This window comes from Bos grunniens, chromosome 8 (genome assembly GCF_055505025.1).
Source record: "Bos grunniens cultivar Pamir isolate PY7600 chromosome 8, Bosgru_T2T1.0, whole genome shotgun sequence".
NCBI classification, from domain to species: Eukaryota; Metazoa; Chordata; class Mammalia; order Artiodactyla; family Bovidae; genus Bos; species Bos grunniens.
Window position 1 is genome coordinate 73,515,119 of NC_141172.1, and position 15,079 is coordinate 73,530,197.

General features: G+C 46.0%; 1 protein-coding gene across 3 annotated transcripts in view; it reads left to right on the forward strand.

The window, feature by feature from the left end:
* Positions 1–13,102, forward strand: part of DPYSL2 (dihydropyrimidinase like 2) — a 118,433-nt gene extending 105,331 nt beyond the window's left edge. For all 3 annotated transcript variants that reach the window (XM_086416521.1, XM_086416523.1, XM_086416522.1), the window contains 4 exons: positions 1,081–1,251; positions 6,531–6,710; positions 7,835–8,000; positions 10,358–13,102. In XM_086416521.1, the coding sequence (XP_086272647.1) occupies positions 1,081–1,251; positions 6,531–6,710; positions 7,835–8,000; positions 10,358–10,449 (609 nt within the window). In that variant the 3' untranslated portion in view covers positions 10,450–13,102. The remainder of the gene's footprint in view (positions 1–1,080; positions 1,252–6,530; positions 6,711–7,834; positions 8,001–10,357) is intronic.
* The last annotated feature ends 1,977 nt before the right edge of the window (positions 13,103–15,079 follow it).

The following is a 15,079-nucleotide window of genomic DNA, read 5'->3' on the forward strand; positions in this document are numbered from 1 at the left end:
ACCAATTTTATTGTGAATTTCATCTCATTGTTTTACATTGAAATCTCTTCAGTTACTGATTAAAATGTATATTTCTTTCATATGCTTTCAGCCATTTTTATTTTTTTCTCCCTTACAACCTGCTCATTTCCTTTGCCCATGTTTCTATTGATTTAGAGTGGATTTTCTAACAGAGAGTGCATTCATCTCTTCAAATCCCACATTTAAAGGGACACGAAGTACACATGTATAGATGAGAAAGTGGGGGGAAGGACGTGTGGGGAGTGTGATGGACATCCAGAGTTTGCTGCAAGGATGGGGCGCTGAGACTTCTAGGTTGGCTGGACTAGGAGCTGAGGTCTGTGCCTGTATCTTTGGAAAAGAACAACCATTCACATCAAATCGTGTTTCCTAAAGAGGCATTGAGGCCCCTTCAGCTTTTTAAAAAAAAAATACTTCTTACTTTGAAATAATTATACTTTCAGAGGGTTATGCAAAGACAGGATGGACAGAAAGGTCCTGTGTAGCCTTCACCTGCTAATAGTTACGTCTCATGTATATTTGGAGTGTGATTTCCAGACCTGGGGAACGACAGTGGTGTGGTGCATGCGTCTAGTTCTGGGTCATGTTGTCATATGTAGATTCATGTAACCATCAGTGCAATCAAATAGAGGTGTCCTCCGTCATCACAGAGACCCCCGTGCTACTGCCCCTTTATAGTGGCACCCACCCCTAACCTGCGAGGAATCTCTGTCTCACCCCTGGTGTGTCCATCTCTTAACCTGGTTATTTTGAGAATACTCTGTAAATGAAGTCATACAGTATGTGACCTTTGGAGACTGTTTTTTTTTTTTTTTTTTGGCCATGTCAGGGCATGTAGGATCTTAGTTCTCTGACCAGGGATCGAACCCATGCCCTCTACAGTGAAAGTGCAACGTTCCAACCACTAGACGACCATGGAAGTCCCTGGAGATTGTTTTTTTCCCACTCAGCGTAATGCCCTTAATATCCAAAGTGTCTCTTTTTATTGCTAAGTAGTGTACCACCCTTAAACTTTTTAACTTGTTTTTCTTACACGCGTGTGTGTGTTGTCCTCCTCAGGTCACTGGGAAGATGGACGAGAACCAGTTTGTGGCCGTGACCAGCACCAATGCTGCCAAAGTCTTCAACCTGTACCCCCGGAAGGGCCGCATTGCTGTGGGGTCCGATGCTGACTTGGTCATCTGGGACCCCGACAGCGTGAAGACCATCTCTGCCAAGACCCACAACAGCGTAAGCCCGGTTCACGGCGTGGACCCCATCCAGACCAGTAACAGTCTCAGAGAAGGACAGAGGCAGGGACAGTCCCCGGGATTTATGAAAAGAACTCGCTGTGATCGGAAGGAACTTTTCCCCAGGATATGTTATAACTTGCAATTTGCTGAGAAAAAAATAGCTCTTCCCTTCTCTTTAGTGAGGTCAACATGACCGTTAATCTTATCATCACTTTGGAGTACAATGGCCTGTCTATGGCTAGAAAGTCTATATCTCTGGACCTTCAGAGCCTCTAGCATCATGCCTGGACCTCAGAAACTGCTAGAAGTCAGGGAGCATTCCATTTTAATAGTTCAGTGCAGCATCTTTCCTGACATCCCCTGGTGCAAGGGATTCGAATAAAACATTCAAATGTCCACTCCTGAGATGCCCACTGGGCACTTTCAATTTTTGAGGCCACTGCTTTCTCATTGTCAGTGTGGCCATACAGAAGCCTAAAAGGCAGATGCTCTTATGTCCTAAAGGCATGAATTGATTTGGAAGAAATAGAAGAAATACCCTGGAAGGCGTTCTGATCAGGATTTTAGGATCTGTAGTTTTGGGGTATCTCTTGTCTCTTGGTCTAGATGGCAGAGCTTGGGGGTGCCCTGCCTTGATAATAGGATCCTGGGGAGGTGACTTCATGTCGTGTCTTGGGCTTGTTGGCTTAGAAGAGGGGTTTTGACGAGGCCCCTGAGTGTCCTGGATTCTGTGAAGTCAGCAGGCATTAGATGGAGATGTAGATACCATTGGTTCTTCATAAAAAAAATTGTGTGTGTGTCTGTATAATATAGAAATGGCAAAAGGGAAAACTTCGGAAAAGAAACAGGTATAGGACAGAGTTTTTCATGTCAGAAACCTCCATGATTTTCTTTGGCCGAGCATCACAGCTTATAGGATCTTCATTCCCTAATTAAATGCCAGATCCTCAGCAGTGAGTCCTAACCAGCAGTGAGTCCTGGACCACCAGGGAATTCCCCTGTATGACTCTTGAAGTGAATTCTTGGTGAATGAAGAGGCTTTTTGAGATAAACTTCTAAACTGAAAGCTGGCTCAGTGAGGAATCTGACTCTAGGTTGCTCACTCCAGGTGTCCTGGTCCAGCAAGTATGGGCGCCTCCTCCAAGGGCCAGCTTGGTGGGCTTCTGTCATTTCTCCAGGACACCGCTGGACTCTTAGCTAAATCCTAGTCCTCTTTCCTATGTGTGCAGAGGGGCTTGGGCTGCACAGGCACCCGTGGGTGCTGGGTGGATGGGTGCCTTTAAGGAAGTCTGCTCAGCTCTCAGTATTAATGGTGGATTTTCCCTTCTTCCGCACTGGCTGGCTTAGCTTCACAGCAGAGCCTGACAGCGCCCCCTACTGGTGACTTAGGTCACGACCTCCCGGGGGCCCATCATTGGCTTTTTTATGGGCAGGGGTCCTAGGGTCCAAAAGGAGAAGAGGGCAGCAGAGGATGAGACAGATAGCATCACTGACTCACTGGACATGATTTTGAGCAAACTCTGGGAGATAGTGAAGGACAGGAAAGCCTGGCGTGCTGCAGTCCATGAGGTCGCAAAGAGTCGGACACGACTGAGCCACTGAACAACAGCGACAGCCACCACCTAGGGTCCTGCCTTGTGAACCTACCTCCTCTTATGCCTTCAGCATCACAGCTCCGTTTACCCTTTCATTTGGCCTTCTCAATAAAGGGATGGTATTATTATCTCAATCGGGAAGATAAATAAAACGGAGGCTTAGAGAGCTTAAGTGACCAGTCTAACGTTACATAGCTATTTTGCGGTGGAGCTAGAATTAGAACCCAAAATTGTCCAGGGCTTTTCCCTGCCAGACTGTGTGCGCAGCCTCTTGGTCAGGGTCAGAGGGAGAAAAATGTTTCTCCCTTACAGAGTCCCCTTCCCAGAGGTAATGGAAAGAGCAGACTGGACTCACCGTGTAAGCTGCAGATGACCTAACTAGAGCGCCTGCATGGGAAGCTCTTAACCCGCCAGAAGAGAGGATGTAGAAGAATGATGATTCAAGAAGACAGATTCTGCCCTCCAGACATTCAACAGCAGTGCCCTCCCTGCCTTTACCTCCAGGCAGTCCTGGAGATCATGACTTCTAACAGTGCCTCTCGCCCATCCAAACCTCTTTGAAAGAGCATGTTTGTGCAACACTAATTATCTAGGAGAACACTAGCAGGAGGCTTTCCCCGTGTAATACAGTATTTCCTACCACGGGGCTAATTAGCTTTAATTGAAGTATTTAGCTAACTCTTGTTGACAGCCCTGTTGCTACTAAGCCTCTGCTTGGATTTGCCCGGCATCCAGCCAGATGAGTCATTTTAGGAAGCACATGTGGGTGGAAGTTATAAGGGTCTATACCTGGTAAGTGATGAGGTCTCAGTGCCTCACTGTTTGACAGAGTATGTGTGTGTGTTAGTCGCTCAAGTCGTGGCCTACTCTTTGCAATGCATGGACTGTAGCCCACAAGGTTCCTCTGTCCATCGGATTCTCCAGTCAAGAATACTGGAGTGGGCAGCCATTCCCTTCTCCAGGGGACCTTTCTGACCCACGGATTGAACCTGGGTCTCCAGCATTGCAGGCAAATTTTTACCACCTGAGCCACCAGGGAAGCCCTTGACAGAGTATAGGCTCTGAACACCCCAAGTTGTGACTGACCATTGAACTTGTTAATTTTAAGTCACGTAGAGCCACAGGACTTGTTCTTCCACATTTTTTAAAAATGGGAGGTGACCCATAGATCTCCTTGGTGGTGAGATCCATCTCTCTCTCTTTTTTTTTTTTTTGATGTGCACCATTTTTAAAGTCTTTATTGAATGTTACAATATCATTTCTGTTTCATGTTTTGTTTTTTGGCCACGAGGCATATGGGATCTTAGCTTTCCAATCCAGGGATTGAAGCCTCACCCCCGCTGCATTGGAAGGCGAAGTCCCAACCGCTGGACCACCAGTGAAGTCCCCTGATATCAGTCATTGTTAGGCAACTAAACTCAACATATGCATCTCAGGATGTCTTTGCCGCTTGCAGTCTTGTTGGGAAAGTGCAATAAAGAACCAGACGGTGAATGAGGGGTTTTCTAAATGCCCACATAATGCTGAGCAGTGGGATAGATGCTTTTGTTTCTTTTATTTCTTGTGATCCTAGCATCATTCCTGTAAAGTGGGCTGTGTCCCCTTAGAGATGAGGCAGCTGAGTCTCAGAGAGGTGTGAGGGATTTGTCCAAAGTCCTACAGCTGGCAAATGGCAGACCTGGGATGTGGACCCCGGGGCTGATGGCACCATGGCCAGGGTTGTCTCTGTGACTACAGGAGGGCATGAGAGGAGCTTGTCAGAGTGTAGACAGTTAACGGGGTGGGGGCGGGACATGAAAGAGCTGGGACTTGATTCAGCCCTTCAAGGGTAACCCTCTGGAAGGTCCTTTCAGAGCAGACAGAATTCTTTCCCATATGATGCTTCTCTACATGAACCTTGCGAAGGAGGCAGGTGAAGAAACTGAAGGTCTGAGGCAAGATTAAAGCTTGGAGTTGTATAACTCCTAGATTTCAAACAGATTTAAGGTGCCACCAATTTTAAGATACTCTGTTTAGGTACTGCTATGAAAGAAAACATGTCCAGAAGGAGGAGTCTAATAGGATACTGCTCTAAAATTAAATGCTATGTTGACAAGGGCCAGCTTGTACTGAGCACGGGATACATGAGAGCTGGATCTGCCAGGTACAGAAGGGATGGCAAAGAATCTTTCCTTTCTTGATACTGGCTTTTGGTTCAGAGAGGGCAAACTGGCTTCTTGGAGAATCTGAACTGAAAGCTGGGGCTTATGCAAGCTGTGTCGAGCAGTGGTCCAGAAAAAAGCTGAGGGTGAGATTTTCCTGTTACATTTTACAGGTTTGGGAACCCCCCAGGCCAGTGGGAAAAGCTGACTCCAGTCCCCTGGAAGGGCTCAGCTTCGCCTAGGCTGACATTGACTGGGCAGCTCCATGTGCTGTGAGAGACAGGCTCATTTCAGGGACCAGTGTCTTAGAACCGATGAAGGGCTGGGGGGCACACACTGTGGTCCTGGGAATCCATGTGCAGAGTCGCCTTCCTTCCCCCAGGTGCCTCTTCCTCTTATTCCTCCAGGAGCTTTCACGTTACTCCTTTGAGTCTCAGAGCAGGGCTGTTTTGTTGCTGTTTTCAGTCAACCCCACGGGTCCAGTGTGAGCTGATGAGCCAACCTGGGGCTTCTCCATGCTCACCAGCCCCTGCACTAAGCAGGCGATGTTGCCCTGAATGGCAGTGCATCAGCTCTATTCACAGACTAACTCTTCAGTGCTGTTAACCTGGTCCGAATCTCCCCAGAAGCCCAGCTGCTTGTTACAGATGGAAACTGTTGTTAGTTGCTCAGTCGTGTCCTACTCTTTGCAACCCCATAGATTGTAGCCTGCCAGGCTCCTCTGTCCATCGGATTTCCCAGGCAAGAGTACTCGAGTGGGTTGCCCTGGAGCTGCCTGTTAATTCTCCAGGTCCAGGCAGCTGTACCTGTGAGCAGGACAGGCGTCTGGAATCTGGAGAAGGAGCAGTGGGTGAGCTGAGGCTGTGGGGTAGGGCTGTGACACGTGAAACTTTTACTGTTATCGCAGCAACGAACTCACTCAGACAGAGACCCCAGATATTTTTCAAGAGGGCACACACATACATCTCCCTTTCACCATGAAAGGCTTGGAACCAAAAGGATGGCTGCATTGTTGGGAAATTAAACCTCAAGCATTTTATCGATGGCATGTCTCTGGAGTTACCACAGTCCTTTCATTTAGCAACTTCAGTTTAACCACATCGCTAACTGATTGGAAAACCAAGTGAACCAGTGGGAAAACCGACTCGTGGATGGCTCATTTCAAGATTAAATTTAGAACTTGGTCAGAGAAGGCTTCTTGGGGTTTTAACCTGATTGGAGCCTGAGTTAGTGAGAGCAAAGTCACCGCTTATATGAGGAATCATTTTCTTATATTCGTGTGGCATTTACAAACCCCTCTGCTTTTCTATATAAATTTTCTCTTCCGTGACTTTTGCCCCTCAAAAATGTGTGTGCTGAAACTCAGACAGAATTTAGATCTAGTGATGAAGTCCTGGTGAGTGGTCAGTCAGGAGAGGGACCCCATCTCTGGGCTTTTCTTTCTTCCGAGTGATGGCTGAGCAGTGGGTACTGCCAGATTGATGAGATTTTGCCAGGATGGAGGGCGAATTCTGACGTTTACTATGTTCCCTCCCTTTTAGTCTCTTGAGTACAACATCTTCGAAGGCATGGAGTGCCGAGGCTCCCCACTGGTGGTCATCAGCCAGGGGAAGATTGTCCTGGAGGATGGTACCCTTCATGTCACCGAAGGCTCTGGGCGCTACATCCCCCGGAAGCCCTTCCCTGACTTCGTTTACAAGCGTATCAAGGCAAGGAGCAGGGTGAGTACCTCTGATCTTAAGAGGGGTTTCTCTCGTGGATAAAGTTCAATTCCATTAACACGGAGCACTCTGAGTCAAACTAATGAGGTGAGTATGGAAGATTTAGGGAGAAGGGAAACATGGTCTTTTTATTCCTGGAATTCAGAATGCCAGTGGAGGAGTCAGGCATGTCTGCAGCCAGCCAGAGTGATGTGAGACTGCAGCGTGTGCTGTGATGAGGCTCAGAGGAGGGAACTGCTGCTGCAGTTATAAGAGAAAGTGACATGGGGAGAGGGCATTTTGTGTTGGGTCTTGAAGGTTAAGTAGAAGTTGAATAAGTCAAAGAAGGGAAACAAGGGAATTAGGTAGAGACAAAGTTATGAGCATAGAAAATGTAGAGTGTATTTAGGACGTGGTGAATACTCTCTAGCACTGGTGCTTGAGGACCGTGAGGCAGGGAATGGAATTAAATTAATTAAATGGAATTAATTCCAACAGGGAACTGTTGGAATTAAAGTAAGATTGGAAGCTCTGGGGCCAGATGTTGAACATGTGACCAGACCCTCTTCACAACATGTTTGGGAATTCCTATGAAGTTTAGGCTCAAGTGCCTTGGGAGAAAATGGGAAGACCTGTTCATCAGTTTTTTAAAAAAAATATTTATGTATTTATTTGGCTTCATTTGGTCTTAGTTGTGGGATCTAGTTCCCTGTGTGTGTGTGTGTTAAATTGCTCAGTCATGTCCGACTCTTTGCGACCACATGAACTGTAGCCTGCCAGGGTACATGGAATTGTCCAGGCAAGAATACTGGAGTGGGCAGCCCTTCCTTTCTCCAGGGGATCTTCCCGACCCAGAGACTGAACCCAAGTCTCCTGCATAGTAGGCAGATTCTTTACCAACCAAGCCACCAGGGAAGCCGCTCATCAGTTTTTGTGGGACGCATGTTAAGGAAGCTTTGCACTGGAGCTGGGGTGCTGGCTGCGTGCTGGTATCTGTCCCTGCCACACTCCTCCGTAGAGAGCCCTCCACCCCCAAATCCCGCAGGGCCATCCTGGCACCTGTTACTTCCCCATCAGGCAGGTAGTTGCCGGGTAGGTATCCTCTGTGAATGTGGCCTGCGTTGAGGGGTTCTTTTGTTTTGCAGCTGGCGGAGCTGAGAGGGGTTCCCCGTGGTCTGTACGACGGACCTGTGTGCGAGGTGTCCGTGACACCCAAGACGGTCACTCCGGCCTCCTCGGCTAAGACGTCTCCGGCCAAGCAGCAGGCCCCACCTGTCCGGAACCTGCACCAGTCTGGATTCAGCTTGTCCGGTATGGCTATGGCTGGGTCAGAGCCTGCTTCTGCAGGGCCTTGCTCCATGTTGCTGGTGGGGCGGGCACCACTCTTGTAGAAGAAGAAGAAGTGGAAATGAATGATAGACCCATTCTCCCAAAGATGTAATTCACTAGAGATGTAATTCACAGCAGATGGTGGGTTGGCTTTCAGAATCTTGACATGAGTCTATATCACATATAATGTTCTGATGGCTACACTATATCCAGGACAGTGTTTTTGTTGTTTTGTCACTAAGTCATGTCCCACTCTTTGTGACACCGTGGACTGTAATCCACCAGGCTCCTCTGTCCGTGGGGTTTTTTAAGCAAGAATACCGAAATGGGTTATCATTTCCTTCTCTGGGGGATCTTCCCGACCCAGGGATCGAACCCATGTCTCTTGCATTGTCAAGCGGATTCTTTACCACTGAGCAGGATATCAGAGGACATTTTTTTCAATGTATTATGTCCATCGTGAAAAAGGATATTGTGGTGTTTTAAGACTCTCCTCTCCCTCACAAATGCAGTAAATTGGAGTGGTTCAGCTTGTGGAGTCTAGAGTTTAAACGGCTTAACTTCACAGCCCAGATGCAAGCTGTGCTTTGGTCTTCTCATGCGTAGAATGGGTATAACGGTAGTAATTATCTCTTGGGGTTGTTGTGAAGATTAGGTGATTTAATATACATATAAAATGCTTAGACTCGAGTCCTTTGATAATTGTTAGCTATTAATCTGGATAAAATATGTGATGTCAGGAAAGGTGAGAGGAAAAGAGTCCAGATTTAGAGCTTCCCTTCTTGAACTTCTTTCCAATCCTTCATTTGGCCAGTGATTAGAAATCTTCTATTTTTCTAGCTCCATGAGTCACAGATATGTACCCGGATCTCTATGATGGGTTAAGGAAACAGTGAATCAGAAACATATTTTTTTTTTTGTCAGATATACTGGGTTTTAGAAAGGTGCCATATAGACGTTACCCATTTGCAAAGAATTTAAAAATCATGAGCATTAGTTTTTCCATAAAGTAATCCATGTTCCTCATGTTACATGATCCTATCTGTGCTGTCTTTTACCAGGCCATTCAAACATAAAGACCAGGTGGGGTGGGGAAAGAGGTGGGAGGGAGGCTCAAGAGGAAGGGGACATGAGTGTACCTATGGCTGATTCGTGTTGATGTTTGGCAGAAACCAGTACAATACTGTAGAGCAATTATCCTTCAATGGAACATAAATAAATTTAATTATTACAAAAACAAACAAAAAAATTCCCAAAATATAAAGACCATCATGACTCCTTTTTCTGAAAATATATATTGAAGTATAGTCAATTTACAAGTTTCTGTTTAATTTCTGTGGTACAGTAAGATGACTCAGTTATACATATACACATTCTTTTATGTATTCTTTTCCATTATGACTTATCATAGGCTATTGAATGTATTCCCTGTGCTATATGTATGAAACTTAAACAGACACACAGACGTAGAGGACAGACTGGCAGTTGCCAAGCAGGAGGGAAGGACTGGGAGTGTGGGATTAGCAGATGTAAAGCATTACGCATAGGATGGATAAGCAACAAGGTCCTACTGTGTAGCACAGCACGCTATATTAACTATATATTAACTGTATGTTAACTATATTCTATATTAAGTATGATGAGTCCTATCTTTGACTACACAGAAGATGAATAGTGTTAGGGGGACAGGGTGTATCTTTGGAAAAGCCACACTTAATTGACCTACTGAGCAGAGGGACAGGATGTAGTCTGAGTCGCTCAAAAGCCTGAAATGTGTTGTTTATATATTGTTTTACCTTTTAGGCAATGGATCCAACTAGCTTCTACAAGGACAACTTTATACCATCTGTGATTCTTAGGCCACTTGAGGCCCATCCTTTTTTTGTGGCTTATCCCTTTGGTGAAGTTTTAGAAGGACAATGAATGGGCCTGACAGGTTTTCTCCTAAGCTATGTTGTTTCGTTACAAAACAGAAAAGAGAGTCACAGATGTGGAAAACAAGCTTATGGTTACCAAGGGGGAAAGGTGGGGTGGGATAAGTTGTAAAATTGGGATTAACATATACACAATACTGTATATAAATTAGATGACTAATAAGGACCTACTGTATAGCACAGGGAACGCTACTCAATACTCTGTAGTGACTTAATAGGAAAAGAATCTTAAAAAGAATGGATATATGTATATATGTTAACTGAATCACTGTGCTGTACACTTGAAACACAGCATTGTAAATCAACTCTATTTCAACAAAAATTAATTTTTAAAAAAAAGCTATGTTATTTCGGTTTAAAGCAGGGGTCTGGGTAACTGTCTCTGACCCTCTCTCTCCTCTCCAGGTGCCCAGATTGATGACAACATCCCTCGCCGCACCACCCAGCGCATCGTGGCGCCCCCTGGTGGCCGTGCTAACATCACCAGCCTGGGCTAGAGTTCAGGGCTGCCGTCAGCGGGGGATGGGACACCTGAGGACTTTCTGAGACTTTCTTCCTTCCTTCTTTCCTTCCTTTTTTTTTTTTTTTTTAGGAGCCTGTGATAGTTACTGTGGGGCAGCCAGTTCCTGGGGTTCCCTCTCGAGCCCCCACACTCCGTCCCTCACCCGGAGTCACCTATTTTGCTCACCCACCTCCCCACACATCTAGGAATATCACACCCTTGAGTCCACCAAGCCTGTACACAGAACCGCATCCAACGCTCAGACATGCGAAACAAAGCAAACCACAGTGAGGGTGTTTCTCATCTCCAACCCGTGTTGTATTTGTCATCATCTTCCTGGTCATCGGGGGAGGGGAAGATAAAGTGAATTGCCCAGAGCTGCCGTTTTTCTTTTTAAAATTTTAGCAGAGTTTTCTTTCTGGGGCTTAGGGTGGGGGTGGGCAGGGGAGGGGGGAGATTTTTTTTTTTTTTAATACAAAATTGGAAAGCCTAATTCATTATTACTACAAGGGGTTTGAACTGGACATCCTAATGATGCAATTGTGTAACCATCAAGCTGATTCAGGGTGGTGGGCAGACTCACCATGTCCCTCCTAAGAGGCTGCACAGCATCGACACCGCCATTCCATCGTCTTCTGGGTCAACTGTTAATAAAGGAAAGGTTTTCTTTCTGGCCTGGATTTTTGCTGCAGATGAAATCTTTTGAGGATTCCCGTTTCCTCTCTTTACCTGTTTTTTGCTCGCACTCTCTCCCTCTCGCTTTGTCATTCATGGATACGTTCACATGTCTGCTCTTTCTTTGTGTTTCCTCCAGCGCTTGTCTCTGACATGCTCTTTTTGTTTTTGTTTTCCTCCCATGATCTTTGCCAATGACCAGGTCTGCCATTGTACTGTGGTCCTAAGAACCTGCCTGGAAAGATGTGAGCTTTGTCACTGCAACCATTGTAAGATGCTGTCCTAGTCTGTATAAGACCAGTGCTACCCACTCACATCCCCAGGATGTGCCTTTGAGTTTGAGACGCTCCCCATATGCAGGGAAGGGCCGAGTTACCTACGCTGTCACACGCGGGCCCAGAATAGACCTCAAACGGTGCCGAGATGTTGAAGAAGTCTGAGACTCTAGGACCTGTGAGATTTTCCCCTCTGCAGTGCTAACTGGGCTAAAGACACAATCAGATCTGTCAGTCGAGCCCCCGTAACTCGTGAACTAACCAGTCTCCAGCCAGCCACCAGCTAAGAGGTGCTGAGCTGATGGAGGCTGGCCCTAAGGGCTGCTGTTTCCCATCTAAGTATCTTTGGGGGCACCAGAGTTCACTGGGCTTCTCACTTTGGAGAAAAAAAATTTTTTTTCTTGTCCAGTTATTTAGAAAGATACCATGCAATATACGGAGGTCTCCTAAACTCAGAAAGTCCATGGGAAGTTTGGCTTAAAGACCATTTTAGGAAACTTACTTGCTGGTCCAGTTTTGGGGACTTTGCCTTTCAACGTGGGTGGTGTGGGTTCGATCCCTGGTCAAGGAGCTGGAATCCCACATGCCTCGGGGCCATAGAAGCAAAACATAAACAGAGGCAATATTGTGGCAAATTCAATGAAGAGTTTAAAAAAAAAAAAAGACCATTTTAATTTGCAAGAGGGAAAATCTGTTTTGTGAGTCAGAGTTGTGGTGGGGAAAAAAGCTTGTAAATTTGATGTGTGGCCTCTTAAAGACCACAGGCGACCTTGTGTCCACACCCTACCCTCTCCTGGTCTCAGACACCCTTTCCACTAGCTGCCTTGTGCCTGTTCCTGTCTTTGTTGAGCTGTGTTGCATCTTCTTCCAAACGTGTTTACAGGTCCTCCTAAGCCATGTTACGTTTGCAGGCTTTTATAAAACCAAATCTGCTTTCATAAAGCGTAACATCAAAAAATAGCTAATCCCATCACGACACTTGTCTCTCCACACATGTTTTGCCTTTGGGGTTATGGTTGGGGTTTATTTCTTTTTGTTGGTGTTGTTGTTTATTTGTTATTTTAAAAGGAAATTGCACTTTTAAAGAATCATTGGTTAACTTAATATATTTGCTTTTTTATTTTTTTCTCACCTGCACTGCGAGGGAAATTGAACCAGTCAGGAAAAAAAAAAAGAAAGATTTTTGTTTCAATTCTAAGAAACACTTGCAGCTCTCTTCTCTTCACTTGAGTCTTCCTGTTTTTCCATGATGCTCATCTTGGTTCTTTCGATTGTTTCCTTGAGACAACTTAAAACCTGAAGATTTCTGCAGGCTGTGTAAGCATGTTTTCCTGTTGGCTTGCTTTGTGTGTCTGTTAAATGAATGTCATGTGTAAATGCTAAAATAAATCGACAGTGTCTCAGAACTGAGTAACTGCAGTGACTTGATGCTCTCAACCATGTAGGATTTAATCATAGATGGTTTTTAATCCTTGGAATTGTGATTGTGACCCACGAGTGGAGGAACTCACTTTCAGTGCTAAAGCTCATTACATGTGTAGCCAGAAGAGTACCTTTTTTTTTTGTTAACCACTGTCTCAATGGCAAAATAATTATGGTAAAAAAAACCAACAAAACAAGTCTCGTGTTTATTATTCCTTAAGAACTCTGTGTTATATTACCATGGAACGCCTAATAAAGCAAAATGTGGTTGTTTCAGGGTGTGTCTTGTGTTGAGATGTTCAAGGAGGCAGGCTGCTTGACCCGGGCTTCCTTTAAAACTTCCCTCCCTGGAACTTTCTGGATGTCTTCAGCCTTGTTTTGATGACTGTGCTAATTCAGTTTTCACTGCGTGTTTCTGGTAATCTTGTCCAGGCCACTGAGGTTTAATTCTGAACAGAGCCCTGAGTCTCAGAAATTCATGGACTCCACCCTAAGACAGGCCAAGGGAGCCTCCCGGATCTAGCTGCAAGCATAAGTTGGGAAGTGGAAATTGGTGGGACCACATGGGTTAGTGTGGTGACCCCCTTGGGCTCTCTGCATCCGTAGAGCTTGTTCACCCTTGAAAATCCTTAAGCCACAAAGGGTATAGAACATAAGAGACTGAGATAATGTGGGCCTGCATTAAAAGCTCAGTCAAGGAGCTCATAGGAGGGACTTCTTGGCAGTCCAGTGGTTAAGACACTGCTCTCACTGGGGAGGGCCTGGATTCATGTTCGGGGAACTAAGATTCCACAAGGCAGGGATGTGAAACAGGCATTCCTTTATCCCTGGCAGGGAGTGCTAAGAATACACATCTGGAGGGGATGGTGAGCCATTCCCACTCCCACTTACCGGATGCTTAGTCCTCACAGTTACCTTATTAACTAGCACCGGTATTACTGATTCATTGGTTTGCAAAACACTGAAGCGGGTATGTGAGTGGGGCTCCCCAGTGCCCATTGTATGGTTGATGAACTCCTTTTCTCTTCTATCCAGCCCTGTCCAAACAGGATAGGAGGTGATTTACAAAAATACGCACACTCTGCCAAGCTTGTATAAACAGGGTGTTTGAGTAAAGGGAAATTAAGAGCAGGAAACATTAGATAAGGTCTGAGTTTGGTTGGTACAGCACAGTGCCATGAGCTTGTAAATTTGTGAGGGAATGCTGAATGTTCTAGCAACAAATAGAAAAAAGAAACATGGCCAGAAGACCATATAACATAGTGACCCAAAGAGAAATAAGTCCTTCCAAAGGAATACAGATTCCTGGTGCTCAGCCCCAAGGGCAAGTCCTAGGTCCAAGAACCTCGATGTTGCGTGTCTGGGCTGGCTGTCATCCTGCCATCAATGCTGGCTGATGGCAGAGCACCAAGATCTAGGGAAACTGAACCGGTCCTGGAGAGAAGGGCAATGTTCACCTGACATGTATGGGACCCCAGGCCCGCAGCCCACCCTCCCTCTAACCCCACCTTGGCTCCACCCCATGTAAAGTGCTCAGGCCTGCTTGCCCACGTGTTCAAGTTCCACCCAGGGAATTGAAAAGTGTTGGCCAGAGAGTGGGTCCTTAAAAGAGGGGCATCCCATGGGTGCCATGTGGCTGAACAACGGGACCAGGTGCATAACTCTGGTGGTGTCATTTAATCCAAAGACAGATGTTAGAGCATCTAGAAAAAGCACATGGAATGCATGTCCTTTGGGAAATGTTTTTGTGTTGAGTTGATATGAGTTGAAGGTTATATTGTCTGATAAAGTTCTGTAGTACCCATGTCCTGTAAGAAAAGGCAGATCCCCCAAACTGTTGTAAATCCAGTATTGAACAAACAAACAAATGAGACGGAAATGGCCTGACCTCCTTGAGTGATGACGTTAAGCTTTATCTCAGGATCTGTGGACACCAGGGACCCTGGATAGCACCCAAGGATGGATGCCCCAGGGAAGAAGGGGGCAGGATGGGAGAATTGCCTGTCTGGCTGTTCACAGGTCTCTAGGGTCCATCCCTCCTCAGGGGAGATCAGATGAGTGGCGGACTTCACCCTGACCTTACCTTGTTTTCCAGTCCCTCAGTTGTGTCCGACTCTTTGTGGCCCCATGGACTGCAGCACGCCAGGCTTCCCTGTCCTTCATTATCTCCCAGAGTTTGCTCAGACTCCTGTCCATCAATTCAGTGATGCCATCCAACCGTCTCATCCTCTGTCATTTCCTTCTCCTCTTGCC